The 25,875-nt window shown below is 47.6% G+C and overlaps 2 protein-coding genes across 2 annotated transcripts in view; one reads left to right on the top strand and one right to left on the bottom strand.

The window, feature by feature from the left end:
• Positions 1-626: 626 nt before the first annotated feature.
• On the bottom strand, positions 627-12,727 carry WFDC3 (WAP four-disulfide core domain 3). Its single transcript, XM_060120553.1, has 5 exons — positions 12,598-12,727; positions 10,655-10,743; positions 2,213-2,344; positions 1,468-1,653; positions 627-850 (listed from the first exon to the last, which is right to left on the bottom strand). Exons 2-5 carry the CDS (start codon positions 10,731-10,733, stop codon positions 834-836), a joined length of 414 nt encoding a protein of 137 aa, XP_059976536.1. The 5' UTR covers positions 10,734-10,743; positions 12,598-12,727; the 3' UTR covers positions 627-833.
• DNTTIP1 (deoxynucleotidyltransferase terminal interacting protein 1) overlaps positions 12,715-25,875 on the top strand; it is a 25,524-nt gene continuing 12,363 nt past the window's right edge. The window contains exons 1-4 of the mRNA XM_060120552.1: positions 12,715-12,876; positions 13,446-13,516; positions 14,170-14,266; positions 20,458-20,556. Of these exons, the coding sequence (XP_059976535.1) occupies positions 12,781-12,876; positions 13,446-13,516; positions 14,170-14,266; positions 20,458-20,556 (363 nt within the window). The 5' untranslated portion in view covers positions 12,715-12,780. The remainder of the gene's footprint in view (positions 12,877-13,445; positions 13,517-14,169; positions 14,267-20,457; positions 20,557-25,875) is intronic.

The raw sequence follows: 25,875 nt of genomic DNA, 5'->3' as shown, positions 1-25,875 counted from the left end.
TGAGAGCTTGTTTTTTGCCAGGCTCTATTTAAGAAACTAGAATTCTACTACTAAGAATTTACCCAGATTTATCTACAAAAGTAGGGCATGATTTTTATATGTGCAAAAATGTTAATGTCCAACAAGAGGTAACTGGTTAGTTATTTTCATGGAGCTGAAAATATATATTTTTTAAATTATCTTGGTCCCAAGAACCTAAAGACATCCCTCCCTACAGCAAGGTTACGTGGAGGGGACAAAACACCTGTCTTGGAGCCAAGGGCTGGCCCCCAAGGAAGGTGAGCCAAGGTGGGACCATCCAAGTGACTCAAAACACTAGCCACTCACCCCAGTTCCATTCCCCAACTCATATTCTCCAACAGAAGAAAGGTCAGCAAGTCCAGAAAGAGGCCTGACTGTCCCACTCCTGGACAAGCCTATGGCAAGTCACCCCGGGTTCGGCTTCCACCCTTCTCCCCGCTGGCCACGCCCAACCAGCATCCATTTGCAGTGTTCTCAGAAAGAAGGGATCCCCTATGCTTCCTAAATAAGTCAGTCCCATAATCCCACAGCCACGTTCAGACCCCCTTGGTCTCTTTCCTCATCTTAGCCCTCAAAGAGCACAGACAAGAGGGTCAGCATCAGCCTTTATTGGGGAAAAGAAGCACCACACACCCACTGCCGAAGCCCAGGGCTGGGTTTCCTATGCTCAGGACAGCAGCAAGAACAGAAACAGAGCAGAGAGGGCAATGAAAGTCCCTGGGGGTGTCACAAGCCCCAGGACATCATCCTCTCCTGGTTACCAGGACAAGCCCCCTGGAGTCACCAAAGAAACTCAGGACACATCAGGACAGCTAGGGCACCGGGCTCTCTGCAAGTAGAAGAAACATCAGGTCACAACTGTGCCCTCCTGGCTCCAGCTCCTCAACATGTTTTTTTCCCTTCCACCCTGGAGAAGTTTGGCAAAGATTGCTCTCAAAGGCCTTAAACGGCTTCCTGCTTCCCAGACAATCCAGTCTAAACTGGCATGGAAGACTCTTTTCATTCATTGACCAACCTTACATTTCCTGTTCAAAAAACAGCCTGTCTGTTCCCTTACGCAGTCTCTCACCACCCCCATCCCAGCTCCCCAAACACGTCACATACATTACCTGCTCCGTGCCTTTGCTGACCGTCACCAGACCACCCATGCAGCATGTTCTCTGGGCTCTCCTCCCTTGGTCACATTCTGCCTAGGCTTTAGGGCCCAGATCAAACCCTACTTCTAGGAGAAGGACCTTCCCAAGGAGCCACACTTACTCTCATCACCTATACACGCATACTGCCTATACAAGGGCTCTGATCTGTGACATAGAATCTTCCTCTCCAACTAGACTCTCCAGGGCAAAAACTGTCTTGCCCTTGTGGAGTCCCCACCCAGCACCTAAGCCAGTACTCTGTACATAGCTGTTAAGGCCATTGTTATTGATAACAAAGGGCTGTACTCACCTAATTCAAAATTAGACCTGATGGTCTGGTTGGGGTTCAGGGCCAGCTGGGGTGGCAGGATTGGCGGGACACAGAAATGGCCACAGCCTGACTTGCAGCACTTTTCCCCAGCTGGGCAGTTCTCATCCACCATGCAGCTGACAACGCACAGGGCCACCAAAATTTTTGGACAGTCACCACCCCGTCCTGTGGGATAAACAGGCATAGGTATAGAGACAGGAGGGTTGGCTCCAATGACTCCAAGTTCCCATCTGGGACTTAGAGGCTCCAGATGAATCCATCCCTGATTCTAACTAGATCTTAACCAAAGATCTGGCTGGAAAACCTTGAAGTTCAAGGATCCGAGCCCCTGCAGGGCCCCAAGAGAGCATCTGGACTAATGATTTCCAAATGGTGTCCCACAGGGAGTTCCCTAGAGGTACCTTGGGACTTGATACCTCTGTGGGTTTGGGGCTGGGGCTGGGTGGGATGCAGAAGGAGCAAGGCTCCCAGAGCACCACCCTCTCCCCCTTTGCTTGGGCTTCCTACTAACACCCACTGCCTTCCTCTAGTTCTTTCAATGCCAACATGGGCCCCTTGGTCCTTGGAGGAGGGTTGCTTTGGGTTGAAGGGCTAGGAGGACTGGAAAGATGAGAACTCTGACTCCTCCCATGAAGAGAAAGAGAAGAAGGCCACAGAGGGCTCCCTCCCAAGCCAACCCTGGGACCCCAGGAGCACTCAAGTCTTCCCCAAAGAGCCGACATACCTCCCTTAATGTCTCCACGGCAGGCATGGCCACAGCCGGTGCTGCAGCACTTATGTCCCTGAGGACAGGATGCATCCCCATCACACAGCTCTTCACACGGAAGGGGGTCAGCAGGACATTCACCGCCAAACTCTGCCATAAAATCAGAGCATTGGAGCCCAGAGGTGTTCAAGCCCAGTGTTTCCAGTTATTTTTATTGGGACTCTGAGTACAAAATACATTTTCCATTGAGTCCCGTGTGTATTTTACACCTATTTATATGTAAAATGTACATATTTACGTGCATACATGTATATGCAATGCGATACTTTATATTCTATTTCTTTTTTCTTTTTTAATGCTGACCACAAAATACTAAACAGATATCCAGACTCACAGACTGAAAAGCACTGTTGAAGTCTAACACGTTGTGGCAAACGCACTAGCTGCCACCCCCACATTCATCCTCCCTCCTTGCTTTCTGTGGTCGACAGCAACACTGCTGGCTGCTGGAATACATGCTCTTGGGCAGCCCCCTCCCATACTGTCTCTGGGCTTGACTGGGTGACTTGCTTTGACCAACAGGACACCAGCCAAGCATGATGCAAGCAGAGGCTTGAGCAACACTTGCATACTGGGGCTTGAACACTCCCTCCTGGAAACCAGCCACCATGCTGTAAAGCAGCTTGGGCTAGGCTGCGGGATAATGAGATGCCTCCAGAGAGAGAACCTGGAGGAGGAGAGGCCATCCTGGACATTCCAGCCACAATGGAACTTGCCAGGGGGCTCCCAGCTGCATGAAGGACCTCAGCTGTGCCACTGGGTATAAGAACTGCCCCGCTAAGCCCAGCCAACCTACAAAGCCACACAACTGTGAGAAAGAATACACTGTGTTAATGTTGATGACTTCAGGATTGGGGCTTTGGGGGAAAAAAAAAAGAATGCACTGTGTTAAGCCGCTAAGTTTGGGGATGGTTTGTTAGGTGGCAATAAATAACTGAAGCACTTGTGAATAGAATCCCAGGCTTGTTCTGAGAGGCAGTGAGCCCAGTCAGCTAAAATGATTTGCTTCCCCCATATTCCCTTGTAACTAGGGGTGACCACAAACTAAGATATAACCTGGGAAAACTTGTGCATTGTTGGTTCAGGGAATACAACTGTCAAACTGCCCTCTCATTTCTTTCTTCTTCCAGTCCAAAGACAGACAAGGAATCAAAGCAGCCTTCTTGCAACCAGGAGGCAACCAGTATGAAGACAAAGTCAAGAATTGCAAAGGAGAGAGAGAGAAATTGCTTCATCGTGGAGCCACCACACCAGCCCTGGCGCTGACTTCAGGACTTCTTGTTACGTGAGAAAGAAGAATCCCTGTTGGTTTCATTTTCTGCTTCATGTAGCCAAACACATTCTTGATGTGCCCTTTCTCAGCCCCTAAGAAGATAATGAAACTCAGAGAAGAGAAGGGGTTGGCCCAGGACTGCAGAGTGAGTCAGCGGCAAAGCAGGACAAAACTCAGCTTCTTGGTTTGCAATGAAGCACTCTTTCTACTACACCATCCTTAAGACATGTGGGCAACAGGCCAGGTCCATGGGGACAGGCACACCCAAGAAGTCACATCCAAACCAAACCCACTCACCATGACTCATTCCTCTCAGTGTTTATTTCAAGTTTTTTAAATGGAGGGGAAAATGACAGGCAATTCAAGCTTTGTAGAAAACCAAGACAGGACTGGCCCAGTGCCTCTGAGAATGGACATGTCCATACGATTGGACACAGCTGGCTCCGGGAACTCTGACATGATGGAAAAAGCAAGTGTTGGACTCCAAGAGAATACATGCAGCTAAACAATCAAGATATAATAACCTGGCATCCTAGGATTTTTCAGAATAGCCCCTATTTCAAGTATTTTTTGCCACTGTCCGCTTGTGTCACAACTATGGGTCTTGATATTTTTTATTCAGAAAATATGGTCACTGTAACCACCAGATGTATCTCCCCACACCTCCCCACCTGTTTGACAAACACTAAAATCCATTTAACAAGGAACAAAGCCTTTTACCCCACGGTTGAGAAGGCTGGGCATTAAAAAAAATCTCCCTGGGGCTTCCCTGGTGGCACAGTGGTTGAGAGTCCGCCTGCCGATGCAGGGGACACGGATTCGTGCCCCGGTCCGGGAAGATCCCACATGCCGCGGAGCAGCTGGGCCCGTGAACCATGGCCGCTGAGCCTGCGCGTCCGGAGCCTGTGCTCCGCAACGGGAGAGGCCACAATGGTGAGGAGCCCGTGTACCGCAAAAAAAAAAAAAAAAAAAAAATCTCCCTGGTAGGGAAAAACACAGCAAAATAAACTCACCAAGTCATACCGTGTGCCCTGGAGTGGAGGCCTAGAATACCACACTTCCCAGATTTCACCATTTTTCCGGGCCCGACTCTGAAGTAACCAGTGCCAGGAGCACCCAGCTACCTCTGCCCTCATCCTCAGGACCAGGCATAGAGACCAAAGCCCTACCCTCTCCCAGGCCAGGCTTCCTTGAGGTCCCTGGGGTTTTGTCAAATATTAGAAGCAATGAAGGGACCCTTGGAAGATATGCTGAAGCCCTGAGGGTCACAGCACATCCCCTCAGACCAGTGCCCAGCAGAGCCACCCAGTCTAATACCCTATCTGATGCTTGAATCCCTGCCAAACAATCCCCTACTCTCAGCTTGAACAGCGGGAATTAAGGGGGCTTCAATACCTCCAAGCCAGACTACGCCATCCTTATACTTAAGCTAGACAGCCTTACGTATAAGGAAGTCCTTCTTTATACTCAGCTGAAATCTGTTTCTATCCATTGGTCCTTTTCCTATCCCCAGAGACCTGGCAAAAACATGGCTCATGCCATCTCTTTAGCCATCCTCTGCCTTTCACTGTCTTAGCTTTGCCAGGCTAGGTAAGCTCAGTTCCTCATAACACATGGTTTCCTGTCACCTCACAGGTATCTTAGCAGGAATCAGGATGAGAAATAGGAATGATAGCCAGAACGGGGATGGTGATCCCTAGCCTCCAGATATGCCCCTATCCCAAGATCCCAAGCTATCACCAGAAAAGTAAAATAAAAAGCTGAAGCCTAGAAAATACTCACACTTAGTCTTTACCGTTGCCCCAGCTTGCACTAGGGAAGAACACCAGCTGCTGGCAGAAAAGTGAAATTTCAAAACTTCTTAAGCCAAGAAGGGCCCTCTGAGCCTTCAAACCTACTCCTCTTCTCTCCCTTTTTTTTTTTTTTTTTTGTGCGGTACGCGGGCCTCCCACTGTTGTGGCTTCTCCCATTGCGGAGCACAGGCTCCGGATGCGCAGGCTCAGCGGCCATGGCTCACAGACCCAGCCACTCCGTGGCACGTGGGATCTTCCCGGACCAGGGCACGAACCTGTGTCCCCTGCATCGGCAGGCGGACTCTCAACCACTGCGCCACCAGGGAAGCCCTCCTCTTCTCTTGTAAATAGACAGACACCCAGAAGGGGGAAGGATTGGCCTGAGGTCAATGGTCACAGAATTGGGTCCCAAACCCCCAGCTCTGATACTAGGTCCAGTGCCCTTTAACCCACATCATGGTGATCCCCTGCACTCTGCAACGATCACCCAAAACCAAATCACCAAGCATTGGGGCTCAGCTCAGTTCTGCCAAAAGACCCAGTGGTAGACAGTTTTAGGGGTTAGGAAAACTTATAAATAAACTAGTGTGTCTGGAACCCCCCAAGACCACTCCTAGTTTTGGTGATTCACTAGGACTCACAGGACTTGGCATACAGTTGTACCCATGGCCATAATTTACGACAGCACAAAAATACAAAGCAAAATCATCAAAGGGAAGAGGTGCACAAGTTGAAGTATGGAGGAAGCCAGGCACAAGCTTCCAAGAGTCCTCTCCCAGGGGAGTCACACAGGATGACTTCATTCCTCCAGTATGGAATTGTGACAATACATGTGAAGTGGGATCTACCAGGGAAGCTCACTGGAGACTTAGGGTTCTTCCTGGGGGCTGGTCACATGGGTGTTCTCTGCCTAGCTCATACCACTCTTATTAGTTACGGTGGCAGGAACCATCTCAAAATCCAAATTCCCAGAAGCCCACCAAGGCCAATCTTGTGAGCAGGCCTTTCTGAGAATATCAGTCTTGGGCCTGCTGTGTCAACTCTTAGCTGTACAACCAGCAGTGAGGTTTCAGAAAAAGAGGACCCAAACACACAGGGAGCCCATGCCATCAACGCATACGAAGGATACAATGTACATGTTGTGGGACTTCCCTGGTGGCGCAGTGGTTATGACTCTGTGCTCCAGGTCTTCCCTGGTAGTTCAGTGGTTAAGAATCTGCCTGCCAATGAAGGGGACACAAGTTTGAGCCCTGGTCCAGGAGCCCTGGCCACAACTAATGAAGCCCGCGCACCTAGAGCCTGTGCTCTGCAACAAGAGAAGCCACTGCAATGAGAAGCCCGCATACCACAAGGAAGAGCAGCCCCCACTCAGTGCAACTAGAGAAAACCTGCACGCAGCAACAAAGACCCAATGCAGCCAAAAATAAATAAATAAATAATAAATAAATGTATTTAAAAAGGCTCCACACTCCCAGTGCAGGGGGCCCCGGTTCGATCCCTGGTCTGGGAACTAGATCCCGCATGCATGCCGCAACTAAGAGTTTGCATGCCACCACTAAGGATCCGGCAAGCTGCAACTAAGGAGCCCGCCTGCCACAACTAAGACCCAACACAACCAACCAATAAATAAATAAATAAATAAATAAATAAATAAGTGTTTTTTTTAAATAATAATAATGCACATGTCGGAATAAGCAAAACAGAGGGTCACGGGGGATCAGGAGGGTTCAACTTTCATGCAGTGGGAGGGGGGCCATGAGGGAGCCAGAGGGGACAACTCTTAGGCCATAATCTGAATCTTCACTCCAAAACCTCCTCCTCCTCCTCCCAAAGTTGTCCCCTTCTCAGTAAAGACCACCACCATCACCCAACAGCTCCAGCCAGACACTCACCACCCTTTTTGACACTTCCTTTTCCTCAGCACCCACATCTGCTAACTTCTTTCCCAGGGCCTGTCAGCCTCACCCTCAGAAGTACTTCAAGTCTGCCACTCTTCCAGGTCTGCACTGTCACCACCCTGGTCTGAGCCATGATCACCCCCAACCCAGCCTGGCATATTGGCCTCTCAACCAGCCTGCCATCTTCTACACTCGCCCCATCCATTCTTCAGACACCAGCAGAGTAGCCTTTTTTTTTTTTTTTTTTTTTTGCGGTACGCGGGCCTCTCACTGTTGTGGCCTCTCCCGTTGCGGAGCACAGGCTCCGGACGCGCAGGCTCAGTGGCCATGGCTCACGGGCCCAGCCGCTCCGCGGCATGTGGGATCTTCCCAGACCGGGGCACAAACCCGTGTCCCCTGCATCGGCAAGCGGACTCTCAACCACTGTGCCACCAAGGAAGCCCAGAGTAGCCTTTTTAAAATGAAAACTGGATCAGGCCTCTCCTGCTTTTACAGCTCCCTTTAACAGCCTCCCATTGCACTTACAATAACGCCTTAGACAGAGGTCTCGGAGGCTCCCCCAAGGCTTGGACTCTGCCTCAACTGGAACAACCTTCCTTCTCCATCTCTTTTCTCCAGCCACACTGACCTTTCACCTCCTTAAAATAGTAAGCCCTGCCCTACTCTACTGCTTTTGCCCCTGCAGTTCCCTCTTCATAGCACTCCACCCAATGGCCAGCTCCTTCTCGTTCTCCAACTTAAAATGACACCTCCTCTTTCCCTCTCTTTTCTTTCCCTTCATTGCACACTCATCACGACTGGTGGTTATTATTGCTCGATTATGATTATTTACTGTGTCTCACATCAGAGGGTGAGCTCCATGAGAGCCAGGGCCGTGTCTACCATGCTTACCCCATGATGCCCAAATGGCAGGTAGGGTGGACACTCAATATGTATTGAATCCATTTATAAGTGAGCAAGTGAATAGACAGGCCAGACCTCAGATAGTTGGGAGGAAACCTGAACAGCGAGGTGCTGGGCATAACTATATGAGCTGTCAGGCATTATTTGGCAGGTTTTGTACAAGTTTCTTATGTGCATGTCTTCTCAACTGCATGCTGTAGACTGAATATTTGTATTCTCCGAAAATTCATATGTTGAAACCTAATCTCCAAAGTGAGGGTATTTGGAAGTGGGGTCTTTGGGAGGTGATTAAGTCAGGAGACTGGAGCCCTCATGAATACTAGTGGCCCTTACTGCCCTTCTGCCACGTGAGGTCACAGCAAAAAGATGGCAGTCTACAAACCAGGAAGCAGGCCCTCCCAGACACTGAACCTGCTAGACCTTGATCTTGGACTTCCCAGCCTCCAGAATTGTAAGAAATAAATTTCTGTTGTCTATAAGCCACCCAGTCTATGGTATTCTGTTATAGCAGCCCAAATGGACACTGCATTATCACTCTGTGAGATAAATACCCTTATCTCCATTTTAAGGATGATAAAAAATGAGGTTCAAAGAGATGAAAGGACTTGTCCAAGGCCACAGAGCCAGCAAGCAGAGGAGCCCGGTTCAGACCCATGCTCAGACCCGAACTGCCTCAGGGAAGCAGGTCCCAGGGTCTGCCCTGTGCCCTCAGACACCCTGACGTTCCTCCAAGTTACCAAACAGACAGGACAGGCTATGGTAAGCTTCTGGCAAATCAGAGCTTAATGAAAGCAGAGATTATGCATAGCCCAGGAAGGGGAATTCCCTGTGCAGTGGGCTGTAGCAACGAGTCCCGCTGGGTGAGTGGGCCAGCCCTCCTCCAGGACTGGAACTGTAGAAAAGTAGTTAGCTAATATCCCAGCAGAAATATTACTTCCCACCAGACGAGGAACCCCACTCAGCCAGTGGGCTCTGGGGGAGGTGCAGAGAGATCAATTACTCTAACCTGCTAAGCTCCAAGGAAAGAGGAAGCCCCATCTGGGCTGGCCAGGGCCCAGGGCAGCTCACCAAGCTGCCTTGCCTGGCTGCCAGCCTCACCCTCAGCCCCTGCAATTCAGCCATCACCTTCAAACACTGCGGAGATTGTACCAGGTGAGACAGATTCCCAGGCTCTGGTTCCAGAGCTGGCCCTCCAGAGTCCTGGCAAAGAGTACAACACTCTATTCTCCCTTACGGGCAGGCTGCCCAAGGGAGCTGCTGAAACCAGGCGCAGACAACGCCACTGGGTACAGGGAAGGGGCCTGCTACCTGGGGAGGTTTGGCTGGAAGGAGGCCAGCCTTAACAGGAACCCTGAGTTCAAAGTAAAAGATGCAGATAATCAATGGCCTGTTCTCTCCTGACAGAAGGCAAAGAACTGGGGACACGAGTGATTAAAGGAGAAGAGACCCCCAAAAGGGGAAAAAAGAGGTGAGCTAAATTTCAAGAGCCAACCTAGGAGATAGGAAGCTCTCTGGGTCTATCTAGCCCAGAGGCAAGATCGGAAAGGAGACTTGGATCTCGCCTCTCAAGCCAACATACCCTTAGGGATGCCTCCTCAACAGAGCCGACCACAGCCTGCGCTGCAGTGCTTCTGCCTAGCCAGACAGGATTCATCCCCTGGTATGGCTCTTTGCATGGGTTCTTATTGCGAGGGTATTTTCCTTCTTTCACTGCAAAAGTTATCACTTGAGATTGGGGTAACTGGCAAGAAACAGGGAATGGAAACCAAATGTACTTTGGGGACTTTTAGTCTCTCCAAAATTCCTGTCAAAAATATTTCTGGGGCTTCCCTGGTTGCACAGTGGTTAAGAATCCGCCTGCCAATGCAGGGGACACGGGTTCAAGCCCTGGTCCAGGAAGATCCCACATGCCGTGGAGCAACTAAGCCCATGCGCCACAACTACTGAGCCTGCGCTCTAGAGTCCGCAAGCCACAACTACTGAGCCCGCGAGCCTAGAGCCCGTGCTCTGCAACAAGAGAAGCCACTGCAATGAAAAGCCCACACACCGCAACGAAGAGTAGACCTTGCTCGCCACAACTAGAGAAAGCCCACGCACGGCAACGAAGATCCAACACAGCCAAAAATAAATAAATTAAATAAATAAATTTAAAACAAAATATTTCTGCAACCACTTTCCCCTTCTCCCACACAGCCACTAACATGCACCCAGCACCACACATGGACCAGCCACTCTGCAGAGAGAGAGACAGAAAGCTTGGGGCGATCCTATTCTCACCCTAGGGTGAGAGTCCTCGGGAAAAGCAAGAACCTCTAGTAAGCCAGACTGGAAGTGCTATCTCCTTGTCCAGAGAGAACAGAGAAAGCCAGGAAGACCTATCCTGGCTGTCCCAAGAATCTATGCGTCCAGTTCTGTTCTACAGAGAAGACCATCTCCCCAAATGAGGACCCTCACTCTGGGAGGAGGCAGGGGATGACTTCTCCTCTAGTCGTTTTCTATTGCTGTTAGCCAGGGATCCCAAATGATAGCTCACCATGCTCTCCTGCAGTCACCCAGGATGCCATGGACCCAAGAGCAAGAAGTGCCTTCAGGAGGAAGAGGCAGCTCGACATGATGATGATGCTGAGGGTAGAGATGAGAACTCAGTTCAGGCCAGACGTGTACACCTTGCCTTGTATCAATACATCAACGGAGGGAAGGGCAAGACTAGGGGATTGGTCTAAGGCCAGCCACAAAGTTTTCCCTTTTGCAATAATCCCCAACGAGGTCTTCTCCCAACAAGAAGAAAAGTGACTGGTTGCTGGTGTGTGGGAAAATTCCTGGCACTACCAAAAGACACACGTGATGGGAATGATCAAACTCTGCAATATACACAACATCCCTGGACAATGATGAGGAATCTAATGGGCAGCTGAGAAAATGGAGGGATGGCCATTGGATAAAGGATCAAAGAGAGCCCTAGAGGGTTTTTGAAGGACACAGCTACAGCTGTAATGAGAGAGGAAAGGACTAGAGGCACAACTAAAGAACCAAAGCTAATAAAATGCACTGTGGCTCCTGTCCATCCTAGCAACCTAGAAAACAGAGAATGGAACAGACTGCTTAGAAACTATCCAAAAACTACAGAGAAGCAGTGTTTAGATTTGTTCAGAACTAATATAAATGCACCAAAAACCTACATCTTGGTCTCTCTAGCCCATACAGGGCATTCTTGGACTAATGAAGGTTAGTCGACAAAACCCAAAAGAACAGTTGCTATGACTCAAGTAGTAACCTAGGTCATATATACTCCCTTTCTTTATCTCTTCTTCCTATATTTCTTTTTATTTTTCTTTATCTATTCCTTTGGTCAACCATGATACCTAACAGTGTCCACTGGCATTGCTTAGCCTAATAAGGTTAAAAGGTAAAAACCTCCTTAATAGGGACAAAGAGCTTGGTGCCAGAAAGTTGCCTTATTAAGGCTGATATTGGAGCGTGGAGATAATTAACATTTATTGATGACCTAACATGTGTTTTATACACATTATTTATTTTATGCCTCACAATAATCTTGCAGAAGTAAGAAAACTAGTTCAGAGGGAAAATTAGCCAAGGTCATTAAGCTAGTAAGTGGTGGCTGCTGGAATTTAATAATAGTAATGACAGATAACATTGTTTGGGGGTTTACTACTGCCAAGATTCTAAGTACTTTACATGAATTAACTCACTTAATTCTCATTGCAACCCTATGAGTTAGGTACTATTATCCCCATTCTACAGATGGGGAAAATGGGGCACAGAAAGAAATGTCGTTCACAGCTAATAAGTAGGAGAACAAAGGTAAGCAGTCCAATCCCATAGTCAGTGTTAACCACCATATCATAATGGATTTGAACTCAGATCATTCTAACTGCAAAACTCATGCACCTTCTACTACCCCGTATTATGACCTGATAAAAGTAACTTTATCTACCACCCATAAGTAGATCCTATTCTATTCGGGGACGTCTTATCTCTAATGCAGAGCTAAAGGGGCTCTGGGGAACTCCACAGCTGTTAATCCCTGCATCCCCAGCCCATCCCAGTATCACGCATCTGGGGAGAGAAGCCCAGAATCTTCATTCAGATGCCTTCAGATGCCCTCAGACGCCAAGAGGCAATCCCTGGGGTCAAGGCCTGGAGAGGCCACTGGGTGAGTGGGATGGCATAGGCCAGACCCCCCCTTGTCGGGTTTCGGAGTCCTCGCATTGGGCCCATCCAATTCCGGGGGCTGAGTGCCAGGCATATTAAAATCTAGCTTTCCAGAGACAACTGCAGACGCCTCGGTACCAAACGCTCCCCTCCGCTCCCCAACACCAGCCCGAGGAAACCTGCTCCCCTCCTCCTGCCCCGCACTTCTCCACGGGCCTTGGCCCAGCCAGAGAAAGATCCTTGACTGAACACCCGCCGTTTACACCCGAGGAGCGGCCGCTCCCGAGAGGGAGCCTGGCTAACCTACACACAGGGCCTCTAAGCGTCTGGGACCCCGCGAGACGCGGCGATTCGGTTCCCCTGGTAACCCTGCCGCTCGCTGCGTCGCGCTTCCGTAGCCTGCGGGCAGCGCGCTCCTATGATGTCACATAGAGACTTCCCGGCCGTTGTCAGAGTCGGGCTGAGCTTGTCGGGGCCGGGGGCGACATGGGAGCCACTGGCGACGCCGAGCAGCCGCGGGGACCCGGCAGGGCAGAGAGGGGCGATCCCGAGCTGGGAGACTCGGGGCAGATGGTTCTCACGGTGAGGGCGCCCCCGGGGAAGCCCCGGCCAGGCCTGGGCTCGGGCCCGACAGGGCTCTCTCCTGGGACCCTGGCCCGCGGGCGAGAGAAGGCGGCGGCTGGTGCTGCCGAGGGGTTGGCGTTATCGAAGTCCGACGACCCGGCTTCGTATACTGGTGCCGCCCTCCTAGCTAGGTGACGTGGGCCGGCCCTGTCAAGCCCCTGAGCGCCAGTTTTCTCTTCTCGAAAATGGAGATGATTAGTCCCTGCCTCGTAAAGTTGTTGTGGGAAAGGATATAAATGCGGGTAAAGCGCCCAGCGCATCATCTGGAACAGAGTAGGCCCTCGGTGGACACTGATTCCTTTCCTCCACCCGTTCCTGAAAAAGTGGGGTTGGGACTTGGAGGCAGGAAGCTTTTCCTCGGTTCCTCTTCCCTGGCAGGGCCTTCCAACCATTGCCCTCCCCGCTACCCCAAGCGGGGAGAGACGGTGAAAGCACCTGAGAAGCAGGGTTGTCTAGGTATTAACCCACCCTCCACCTCACCCCAGCGTCACGGACCTCGGTGACATCTGCTCCCTTGGTCTCCACAGAACCCTTGGAACATAATGATAAAGCACCGGCAGGTACAGCGGAGGGGCCGCCGCTCACAGATGACAACAAGGTAAGGCTGGCCTTGGGTGGGACTTCCCCTCCCAGGCACTGGCTTGGGAGGCAGCTTTTGGGTCCCCACGGCACAGAGCTGAGAAAGACATCATCGGCCAATAGAAAGAGGAGATTCAGATTCTGTAACTCTGTGTGACCTTGAGCAAGTCATTTCCCTTCTGAACTCAAAAGAGGGGGCATGTTGATTCAACAATGCCCAAGGTCCCTCACATTCACAGGCTCTGTGTTTGAAGGCTCCAAAGAGGCAGAATAGCATGGAAGTTAAAACAATGTGGGGCTAATAGTATCCATCTCAGGGAGTGGAGAGAGCACAAGATGGGTCTTTGGGATGCTGGTTATGTATGTTTCTTGACCTGAGTAGTGATTAAAAGGATGTTCACTAAAACTGTTTGTTAAAGTGTATAGACTTTTTCTGTGTTAAGTATTATACTTCTAAAACACTTTTAAAATAATGCCGTTCCATAGAGTTATGAGTATGAAATAAAGTCCTGCATCTTTGTGGTTTGCGGAGCACCTGGGCACGTAGCTAGTTTTCTGTAAAAGCCATATGTTATTGTCATTAAAGGGTCCTATCTCAATAATTGGCTGCACAGAGTGGGTAAGGATATGTTTGGGACATGCCTCCTGACTGTGTCTCCTTCCTGAATGCAGTTTCACAGATCCTGCCATCTCCATGGATCTCCTCCGAGCTGTCCTGCAGCCTAGCATCAATGAGGAGATCCAGACTGTCTTCAACAAGTACATGAAGGTGAGAAGGACACAAAGATAAAAAATTAACAGGAATAAAGACTCATGGGCAGTCCTTTCCTGCATCACAGTCTCTCTTTCTAGTACACACAGATAATCGAAAGTTTTCCAATTCTGAACCCCCCAAGAATGTGTTTCCTCTTTGGGGGTAATTTGAATTCCTCTTCTTGTTACCAAACCAAACTCGGGTCTTACTGCTTGCCCACGTGCAGTGAAGCCAATCTACTGTCCTGGGTTGTGGTGAAGGAAAGTGCAGCGTTTATTGCAGGGCACCAAGCAAGGAGTCCAGGACAGCTAGTGCTCAAAACACCCAAAGTCCCCGATGGGTTTCAGCAAAGCATTTTTAAAGGCATAGTGAGGGAGGGGCATCCCAGGGTATGTGATCAGCTCGTGCACAATTCTCTGATTGGTTGATGGTGAGGTAACAGGGTGGTGTCACAGGGGTTAACATTATTAATCCTTAGGCTCTGGGGGCTATGTGCTCATATTAATCATGTAGTTCATTTCTTCCCTTTGGTGGTGGATTTAGCATCTATAAGACAATTCAGGAAATATGCCTCACATACTGTTATCTAGGTACTTGAGGGAGGAGCTAAAGCAGAGGATATGAGGGAGGGGTCTGCCCCCGGGAAGGCCCCCTAGGGTCCTGCTCCATTACATTTGGCCAAGCTATTGTGAGGATGAAGTGACTTAAGTGTGATGTGCTCAGCACTGTGCTTGGAATGCAGGTGTTTTTATTACTTGTTTAATAATATCACCATTATTACTATTTAAAATTCTTTTCAAGATCTATTAATAAACTTATACATGGCTCTACCTGGATGTCCCATGGATGCTTCAATCCCAGCATATTCAGGACTGAACTCTTTTTTTTTTTTTTGCGGTACGCGGGCCTCTCACTGTTGTGGCCTCTCCCGTTGCAGAGCACAGGCTCCGGACGCGCAGGCTCAGCGGCCATGGCTCACGGGCCCAGCCGCTCCGTGGCATGTGGGATCCTCCCGGACCGGAGCACGAACCCGTGTCCCCTGCATCGACAGGCGGACTCTCAACCACCGTGCCACCAGGGAAGCCCAGGACTGAACTCTCTTGTTTTTCTTCCTAAACCTTCTCCTCTTATGTTTATTCATTAACTCAAAAAGTATTTACTGGGGCTTCCCTGGTGGCACAGTGGTTGAGAGTCTGCCTGCCAATGCAGGGGACATGGGTTCGTGCCCCGGTCCGGGAAGATCCCACATGCCACGGAGTGGCTGGGCCCGTGAGCCATGGCCGCTGAGCCTGGGCGTCCGGAGCCTGTGCTCTGCAACGGGAGAGGCCACAACAGTGAGAGGCCCGCGTACCACCAAAAAAAATAAAATAAAATAAAGTATTTATTGAGCACCTATCGTAATGCAAGCACTATGCTAGGCACTTAGGGATGTAGCAGTGAACAAAATGGACAGTGTCCTTACCTTCTTCAAATAAATGTGTACTTTGTCAGGGAATGCCAGAGAGAACGGGAAGAGAGTGACCTATAGGGAACAGGGATGCTATTTCATAGCTTGTGGCTAGGAGAGCCCTCTGATAAGAGGACGTTTGAGCAGAGACCCAAATAAAGTGAGGAAAGAACAAGTCGTGTAGATACCTGGAGGGAAAGCAACCCAGGCAGAGGGAACAAGGGCAAAGGACCGGAGGCAGAAGCATGCTTGGCACATTCACAGCAACAGAGTGGCTGGAGCCAGCAGAGCCAGAAGGAGAGGAGAAGGAGAGGTGACCAGACAGGTAACAGACTCAGCTCAGGCAGAACTTTAAAGCTGTGGTGGGGACTGTGAATGAAATTTATTGCTTGCCACATCAGGAAATAAAGGATGTTGCAGCCATCAAGCCATCACATTACAGCCACCCTGATGTTGAGCCATGAGGGAACTCAGGATAGAAACAGGATGCCCTCCATCTAGCGGTCAACTGCTGCAGCCACCCCTGACCATGCACCTTGAGGAGACTCAGGATGAGAAAGCACAGGATACTGGTCCCAGATAGCTGAGGTGCACATCAAAGGAATAGTTTCATTGAGCCTGGACTCTTGCATCTTCCCATGCATAGGAAAGTGCTAAATTCCTTAATTTGAGGTGTCTGGTTTTCTTTATTTAAAAGTAATCTTTTGATGTTCCGACTCCGTGGTCTTTGTTGCAAAAACTCCTATATATCCTGGCTCCCCCAACTTGCCTCTTTGGAGCAATCCCTCAGAGCTGTCTGAGATGCTGTGTCCCAGGCTTAAGTCCTCAGTTTTGTCCGCTGAATAAAACATAACTCTCAACTTTCAGGTTGTGCGTTTATTTTCCAGTCGACAGGACTTTGGGTTTTATTACAAGTAAAATAGAGGCTTTTGGAGAGTTTTGACCCGAGTTCATGATCTGAACACTTTTAAAAAGTCGCTCTACAGTTGTAAAGTGAATAGATTTCAGGAGGACCAGTTAGGAGGCTTGAGATGATAGTGGCTTGGGTGTTAGCAGTAAAGGTGCTGGGAAAGAATCAGATTCCGTATGTGTTTTCAAGGTAGCAACAGGATTTACTAATGATTCAGATGTGCCGGGTAAAAGAAAAAGAAGTAAACAACTCCGGAGTCATTTGCCAGGGGCAACTGTAAAGATAGGATTGCCATTAACTTGATATGAGGAAGATGGGGACAAGCAGGGGAAATCAGGAGCTCAGTTTTGGACAGGTTTGAATGGGACCATCTTTCACTTAGAAACCAGAGTCCAGTGGCTCCGCCCTCTGCTCCATCTTCCATATCCAGTCGCGGGGTCCTGCACCTTCCACCCCACAATCTGACCAGCATACCCTTATTCCTCGCCTCTGCCTTGGTTCCGGCCTTCATTACTTCTCATTCAGGCTCCCACTGTAATCCCTAACTGCCTCTGTTCTTTCCCTCTTTCAGTCCACCCTCCATACAGCTGCCAGTGATCTCTCAAATGTAAACCCAATGGTGTCACTCCCCTATTTAAAATCCCTCCACGACTTTCCATTTTTTTCTGAGTGAAATCCAAATTCCTTAACATGGCACATATAGTCCCCTGTGATCAGCCATACTCCCCTATATACCTAGTTATTCCTGCCCCTGACTTCTGCACATCCCAGAATGCACCAAGTATTCTCATACTTCTGCACCTCTACATGTGCAAAAATAAAGAGGTTAAGCCCCTAGGAAAAGGCTAGACCAGCATTCAATCCAGGATTGTCTACCTCCAGAGCACTTTCCTTGTTGCTTGTCCCGGTAGTGGATGCCATGATTCAGGAACTTTCTCTCCTGAACAAATGCTGGATAAACACAATTTGCGGCTTCACATAGTCTGCAAAGATAAGTCCTTGCCACACTTGTTTTTATTTTTTTATTTTATTTTATTTTTGGCTGCGTTGGGTCTTCATTGCTGCGTGCAGGCTTTCTCCAGTTGCGGCGAGCGGGGGGCCACTCCTCTGTGTGGTGTGCAGTTTTCTCACTGCGGTGGCCTCTTCTGTTGCGGTGCACGGGCTCCAGTAGTTGTGGTACACGGGCCCAGCAGTTGTGGCGCACAGGCCTAGCCACTCCGCGGCATGTGGGATCCTTCTGGACCAGGGATCGAACATGTGTCCTCTGCACTGTCAGGCAGACTCCCAACCACTGCACCACCAGGGAAGCCCCACACTTGTTTTTAGACAAGGTACAAATGACTTGATTACATCACAGCTTCAGGTAAATCCAGGCTCTTGATCGACCTCATCTGATCACTATGTTTAATGATGTTCCAAATCTCAGCTACCCATTTTCTTAAAAATGTTTAGAAAAATAGCTTCTAGGAATGGCTGATTTTATCCAAGACATTGTGAATTTTATTCAATTTATTCCTGTTATTACTAAATGCATGCCCCTTTAAAAAGAATATTCTAATAATATAGCTTAGGAAATGGATTTATGGGTGGATAAATAGAATGGGTAAATGGATACATGATAGCAAACATAGCAAAATTGTGGACTAGGTGGTACGTATTAGTATTCATTGATTGAATAAAAGTAAAAACCAAAGTCACTAAAACTCACCTCCCAGAATACCAAACTGTTAACAATGACATAGTCTCCTATATTTATTTGTGTGTGTGCGTGTGTGTGCATGCGCACTCACTCATGTTTAAAAAATACATAGGATCAGGGAATTTCCTGGCAGTCCAGTGGTTAGGACTCGGCACTTTCACTGTTGTGGCCCAGGTTCAGTCCCTGGTTGGAGGGCTAAGATCCTACAAGCCGCACAGTGCAGCCAAAAAAAAAAGAATACGTAGGATCATTTTACACACACTGTTCTGCAATTCAGTTTTTTCATTTAACAATATATTTTGGTCATGTTTCTAGGTCAGTACATAATAGCTCACCCTGATTCTTTTATAATATCTGCACAGTAATCTATTGTATGGATGTACCACAATTTAATGAGCTAGTCCCTAGAACATTCAGATTACTAATAGTTTTTGTCTATTACAAACAATGCTACATTGAGCACTTGGAATGTATATCTTTGTTAACCTATGAGAGTATTTCTGGGGGATAAACTTCTAAAGATGGAATTGGTGGGTAAAATGGGAAACATTTTTCCCTCAAGAAAATTTTGTTGTTGTTCTTGTTGTGTTGCTTTTGTTTGTTTTTGGTTTTGTTTTTTTTGGCCACACGCCACACAGTGGGATCTTAGTTCCCCAACCAGGGATCAAACCCGTGCCCCCTGCAGTGAAGGCACGAGTCGTAACCACTGGACCGCCAAGGAAGTCCCTCTCTCCAGAAAGTTTGTGCCATTTTACATTTCTACCAGTCGTGTTTGAGAATTCCTTGTTCATGACTGAATTTCATTCTCATGTCTGGAGGTAGCTTACACTCACCCCTACATATTTGTTGCCCTGCCCACCTCACAGGCTGGTTCTAATGTATCCAGATTATTTTAACTAGCTTTCACATAGTCAGTAGTCGGTATTGAACCACCAGTATTAATCTCCAGTTTTTTGTTTTGAAGTCAAACTCATCTGATCATTTCATTTAATTTTGCCTGTAGAATTTTCCTCCTAAACTCTTGAGGTCTCTAATCCAGTGCTTTCACACTCTTCTCCTTGGTTTGATGTTAACAACAAAGGCATATATATAAAATTCTGACCATAAAATGATAGTACTTCCCCATAGTTGTCTCCCACAGGAGGAGCATGCATTATAGATTGCAGAATTTTTCTGTTCACCAGAGAGAACCAACACTTTCTTCTGGAGACATGGACTGTTGTTACAGACGTGCTCCAGGTGTCTTGGTTTGGGACCTCATGTCACCTTGTCCCTTGGTGTTTTCAGGCTCAAGCTGTCCCTCTTACCCAATGGGGGAGCCTTCTGCCTTTCCTTTCCCCAGCCAGCTGGGACTGCTGACATCCTGGGGCCCTGGCCAAGTCTCACCCCTCCCAGTCTACAGATGTTTCTTTCAGACTGGGCGAAGTCAGAATTCAATTAGGCTTTTCCACTCTCTGGGTCTTTTCTGGCCTCCCTGACCTGTTCATCTCAGGCAGTGGTGTGGTTGTTTTTTCTTCTGTGGAAGTAAGACATGTACATTATAGAAATTGAGAAGATAGATAAGCAAAAAAAAAAAAAAAATCATATCACCGCTTTTACTCTAATATATTCTTACAGTTCTTTTACTCTATATATTCTTACAGTTCTACAGTTTGCTTTTTTGCTGTTTTACATAAATAGGCTCACACTATCCAGACTATTTTATAACTTGCTTCCTTCACTTGACAAAATATCATGAATACCTTTTCGTGTCAAAAATATATTCTCCTAGGGAATTCCCTGGCGGTCCAGTGGTTAGAACTCTGCACTTTCACTGCCCAAGGCATAGGTTTAGTCCCTGATCAGGGAACTAAGATCCCGCAAGCCATGTGGCACAGCCAAAAAAAAAAAAAAAAAGAATAGCTTTATTGCTTTGCCAGAGGAGTTTTACAGCACCTCCATGATGGTTCTCCTCCTTAAGAGCGTATGGAGTGGGGAAGCAGAGCCTGGGATATGAATCTAAGTCTGGCTGATCTCAACGCCACGTTCATAATCACCTTTCCTTTCTTTCTGAGGGTAGGAGGAAAGCTTCTGTTTTATATTCCGTTCCCTTCAAATTGATGCAGATTGGCAGGACTTCTGACCTTGTCTTCTATTGTACCTCTCCCTAGTTCTTCCAGAAGGCCGCAGTGAACGTCCGAGACAATGTCGGGGAAGAAGTGGATGCAGAGCAGCTGATCCAGGAGGCCTGTCGGAGCTGCCTGGAGCAGGTGAGATCAAAGAGGAAAAGAGATGAAGGCACAGGGTTTAGCCCTCAGGGCTCAGCAAAGAAATGTGGTCCCATCATCAGTGGTATTTGGAGCTACTTACATCTAGATAGGGCTTAGAGCTTTGCTGACCGAAGGGAAGGGAGGTAGCTACTAGATGCCAGCTACTGTGGTAGATGCTTTCACCTGCGTTAGTTCATTTACATCTCAGAAGAAACCTGTACAGAAGGCATGTTTCCATCCCTAGTTTACAGATGAAGAAACTGTGGCTTGGAACAAGCGAGAGATAGAATAGCTAAGGTCTGGCTCGCCTCTGCAAGTGCTTGGTGTTTGATCCTTCAAGTAATCGCAGCCCCTTTTGGTATCATGAGAACTGTCACCCTTTCTGCCTCCCTGCCTCTCAAGGTGGTCAGGAGTCATGACATCAGGTCTAGAAATGGCTGTGTTCTCAAGATAGAAGTGAACCAGTTTGCATGTGTCAGCTGCTGTTATTAATAGGAATTGTCAGCATCCCCCAGATTCTGTGCTTGACTGTGGAACCATTAGCTGTCAGAGATGGAAATTTCTTCATAACCATAGCCACAAGGGCAGGCTTGAGTCCAGTCCCATGAGGGTAATTATCGTGAGATGAGAGAGTAACATCTTCCGGGAGGTTGGCTGACTAGCTACTCAGGCACAGCCTCAGAAATGAGCAAGACCAGGGCCTAGACCTCAGCTTTGAAAAAGCAGAACTCCATCCTGTGAGGGCAGTGAAAGCTGATCTGGTTCTCATAGACTATTAAATTTAAGCTAATCAAATGCATAAGAGGCCATTTCATTAACTCACTCTGGGACTGTAATATTTTATCATCAGTTGTGACATGTGCTGATAATAAAACATGGCAGTTTGCTAACACTCATCTTATAAGTTTGAGCTGAATCAATATTAAATTGATAAAACCTTCACTCTCATTTGCATCCTGAAATGCTTTCTTGAATTTATCTCTTCACCTAATATGTGTTGAGGGCCTACTATTTGCCAGGCCCCAGCAGGGCTGTGCAATATGAACACAGTCATTGCCCCAGAGCCCTTGACATTACTCCAGTAATCATACAATAGGTCTATAATCAGAAACTGTTATAAATGCTATAAGCATAGGAGGTGATGAGAGAGTACACTAGAGGGTGCCGAGCCCAGGGGCAGGGCAGAGTGGAGAAAGAAAGAAGCCAGTGTTGTTGGTTTTCAGAGATTGGAGAGGACGGCACAGCACTGCAAACCAAGTTATAGGTGTGGAATTTTAAGCAGAAGAGCTACCTAATGAAATTTGTATTTTCAAGATCACTCTGGCTGCCATGAGGAGATTAGCTTGGGAATCTGCCATGGAGATTGAAAGGGAAATTTATGAGACCGTTCAGGAGTCCCAGTGAAAGGTGAAGATGGAGTTAAAGTGAATTGGGCATAACCTCCACTCGCTGAATGTTCATACCTTTCCAGGCTTCTGAGTCCCCACATCTACCTTCCAGAGTTCCCCGCTTCCAGTACTGATGTAACTGTGTGGTCAGAACACATGGAATCAGAGCACAGGAAGGTAGAAAGCCCAAAGTCTAACTTAAAACCAGACGAATCAAGAAACTTGGGGGAATTCCCTGACAGTCCAGTGGTTAGGACTCCACGCTTTCACTGCCAAGGGCCTGGGTTCAGTCCCTGGTCGGGGAACTGAGGTCCCAAAAGCCACGAGGCATGGCCAAAAAAAAAAAAGAAAGAAATTTTGAAGAAGCCTTTTAACCTTTCTGACCCTCAGTTTCCTCATTTCTAGATTTTGGACTAAGACCAGTGTTTTGCTGTGAGGATTAAATGCGATGATACACATAAACCACCAACACCGAATGGCTACGTACAAAGCATACTAGATACTAAATACGTGGCAGTGACATTCACAGTGTGGTACATATTGCTGCCTCACAACAGAGCCTAACTTTCACGGGGCCAGGATACGTCGAAGTTCTGTGTCTAAACTGCATGCAGAACTTCTTGTTACAGTAAAATATTCTTCAGACTGGACCTGATGGAATCAGACTAGACTATTTCTTGGTTTTAGTGGGATTAAGACTGGATTGGCTTGTTTTCACTTTTGAAACCCCATCTTGCCCATCTCAGTGGTATTTCCTAATCTCCTTCACTACCTCTTTACAGCTGTTTCTTAGGGAGAAATGGCTGATCTTATCTATGGCACGTGGCCTTGGGGTTTTTGATTGATTTTGTTTTGCAAGGTAGTTGTTGTTATTTCTTCGTTTTATTTATGCAAGTAGTACACATTCACTAAGCAAAATGTGGCATAGTAGCTAAGGATGCAAGTTTTCTCTTGATTCTGACTGTGCAGATTTGAGTCCTGGCTTCAGCACTGACTGGCTGTGTGACCTTAGGCAAGTTGCCTCACCTCACTAAACGTCAGATTTCTCATCTGCAAAGTGGAGATAGAGGCTGTACCTCATAGGATTGTTGTGAGAATTAAATGTGGCAATACTCTTAAAGCATTTAGATCAGTAGCAAAGACTCAATAAATGTTACTTGCTGCTGGTGTTATATTAAAATTAGAAAATATAAATTACAAAGAAGAAAATTAAAATTTCTCATAATCTTACTGCCAACAATAACTTCTATTAACATTTTGATGTGTTTACCATTTTTTCCCCTACGTATGTTTATACACATGTGTGTTCATTCACTGGGACACTGGGACTACAATGGAGAACGAAACAGACCACGCTTGAACCCACAGTCCCCTTCAGAGGCCACACTATTTCTCTGTTCCCTTTTGTAGCCAGACTTTAGAAAAGGTTGCTATCCCTGACTCTACTCTGTCACCTCCCATTCATTCCATTAGTTCTTTCAGTTGTTTTTTTTTGTTATCCCCCCGCCTAAGCCGTGCGGCACAGCTGATTGAACCAGGACCCTTGGCAGTGAGAGCGTGGGGTCCTAACCACTGGACCACCGGGGAATTCCTTGTTTTGGGGGGGTTTGGTTTGGTTCTTTTCCTTTGATTTTGTTTTTCTTTTGTTTATTCCATTCATTCTTTCACTCACTCTGTTTTGGCTTCAGTCCCCACCAATTCACGGAAACCCCTCTTATATCAGGGTCACCAGTAACCTCCATGTTGCTCAGCTTACTCAACTTCTTGGTGGCATTCGTCGTAGTGGATCATTTCATGTCTCTTGGAACACTCCTCTCTTGGCTCCAGTGCCTTGACTTTGCTCCAGCCTCATCAGTCACTCCTCCTCACTTTTCCTCAGCCAGCTCTTCTTCTCTGCTACTAACTTGATGCATTCCCAAGTTCAGTCCTCAGACCTGTCGACTTAAAGAAAAACACGGCAAACACACAACATAAGAGTTGCAAATTAAGTTTTATTCAGGGACTTAACTGAGGACTGTACCTAGAGACAGCCTCTCAGTGGCTCTGAGGGAACTGCTCCGAAGAGGTAGTTGATATATGATTTGGTGGGGGGGGGGGCTGCAGTCAAGCATACGTCTTGGTGAAAGATTACTGCTGATGACAAAGAACAGACATCATAAGTTAATGATTTTGCTGCTTTTCTATGTATGGGAAGATGCAAGAATCTGGGGTCATTGAGATTCTCCCTGAGATATGCATCTAACTGTCTAAGGGCCTGTTTATCCAAAGCACAGAGTGCCTCATCCTGTTTTTCATCCTGAATTTCTCTCAGGGTGCACTGTCTACTTGCAGTGGGTTACGACTTAACTCTTGTAGTGCCGAGTGGTGAACAGCGCTCTTTGTTTTGCTTTGTTCACAAATCCCATCTCTTCTGTGGCTGCCTCTTGTTCCAGGTGATTTCATCTAGTCCTGTAGCTTTGAAGCCAATTTAACTGGTGATGATTTCCAAATGTATATCTCAGCCCTGAGCTACTTTCCCTCTTGCCTTCCTCCACTCCATCCTCACAGCAGCCAGACCCATCTTTTTAAAGATGAATCAGATTGTGTCACTCTCCTCTTTAAAACCCTCCAGTGATTTCCCATTGCTGGCAGAATAAACCCTAATGCCTTACCATGACCCACAGAGCCCTACCTAGACCTCTCCTACCTACTTCTTTAACTTATCTCATCCCACCTCCCCCTCACTGACTACATTCTAGCTGTATAGGAATCCTTTCTGCTTCTCCAGCACACTTAGCTCGGGGCCTTTGCACTTGCTGTTCTCATGGCGAGGCATGCTGTTCTCACTGCCTGGCATACCCTTAACTCTTTACGAAGCTGGTTCCTTCTTTTCTTTAGATTTAGCTTAAATATCACCTCATCAGAGAGGCCTTCCTTGGCCACACCATCTAAAGTAGTGCCCCCCACCCCGCTTCCATCTTACTCCCTTCCCACCTCCATTTAATCTCTATCACCTTACTTGTTTATTCTGCCATTTATTTCAATCTGAAATTATTAATAGTAGACATGTTTATTTTCTACCTCCCTCCCATCCTCAACCTCTGCTAAAATCTTGAGCTTTACAGGAGTTGAGGCCTGATCTCATTCACCACTGTATTCCCAGACCTAGAATATGACTCTTCATATGTGTACATTGTTTATTGAATGATTGAATGAATGAACATGGCAAATGAACAGGCAGGGTTCCTGCTCTCATAGAACCTACAGCCTAGTTAGGCAATACACGTCTGAATTAAATTACCACACAGATGTGTGCAAAATTACACACTGAGATGTGTGCACTCTTCACTGAAAAGGGACAAAGCTTGGAGGAGAAGATCATGAGTTCAGTTTTCAACTTCGCAAATTTGAGACGTCTACACATAGACATGGGGCAGACTGTTACATAAATCTGGAACTCAAAGGAGAGGCTACCACTGAAGATAGAAAATTAGGGAGACATAAGTTGATAGGTGTTAACTGAAGCCATGAGCATAAATGAGAGCAGACAGAATATCTAATGAAAAGAACCAGATTGAAGAGGAGGAGCCAGCAAAGAAGGCTAAGAAGGAGTGGCCAGAGGGCTTCCCTTCCCTGGTGGCGCAGTGGTTAAGAATCCGCCTGCCAATGCAAGGGACATGGGTTCGATCCCTGATCCGGGAAGATCCCACATGCCACAGAGCAACTAAGCCCGTGCACCGCAACTACTGAGCTTGCGTGCCACAACTACTGAAGCCCATATGCCTAGAGCCCGTGCTTGGCAACAAGAGAAGCCACTGCATTGAGAAGCCCGCACACCGCAAGGAAGAGTAGCTCCCCGCTCACCGCAACTAGAGAAAGCCTGCATGAAGCAACGGAGACCCAACACAGCCAAAAATGAAAATAAATAACATAAATTAATTTATAATTAAAA

The sequence above is a fragment of the Mesoplodon densirostris genome, chromosome 16 (genome assembly GCF_025265405.1).
Source record: "Mesoplodon densirostris isolate mMesDen1 chromosome 16, mMesDen1 primary haplotype, whole genome shotgun sequence".
NCBI lineage: Eukaryota > Metazoa > Chordata > Mammalia > Artiodactyla > Ziphiidae > Mesoplodon > Mesoplodon densirostris.
This window is presented reverse-complemented; position numbering and strand designations above follow the sequence as displayed.

What these genes read in the sequence shown, in the direction of transcription:
- WFDC3 (XM_060120553.1), bottom strand. Translation starts at nt 10,733, where the DNA reads ATGTCGAGCTGCCTCTTCCTCCTGAAGGCACTTCTTGCTCTTGGGTCC. An exon ending in GGTGACTGCAGGAGAGCATG is followed by an intron (nt 2,345 to 10,654) that starts GTGAGCTATCAT and finishes ATTTTATGGCAG; the next exon opens with AGTTTGGCGGTGAATGTCCT. An exon ending in CCGTGGAGACATTAAGGGAG is followed by an intron (nt 1,654 to 2,212) that starts GTATGTCGGCTC and finishes TTTATCCCACAG; the next exon opens with GACGGGGTGGTGACTGTCCA.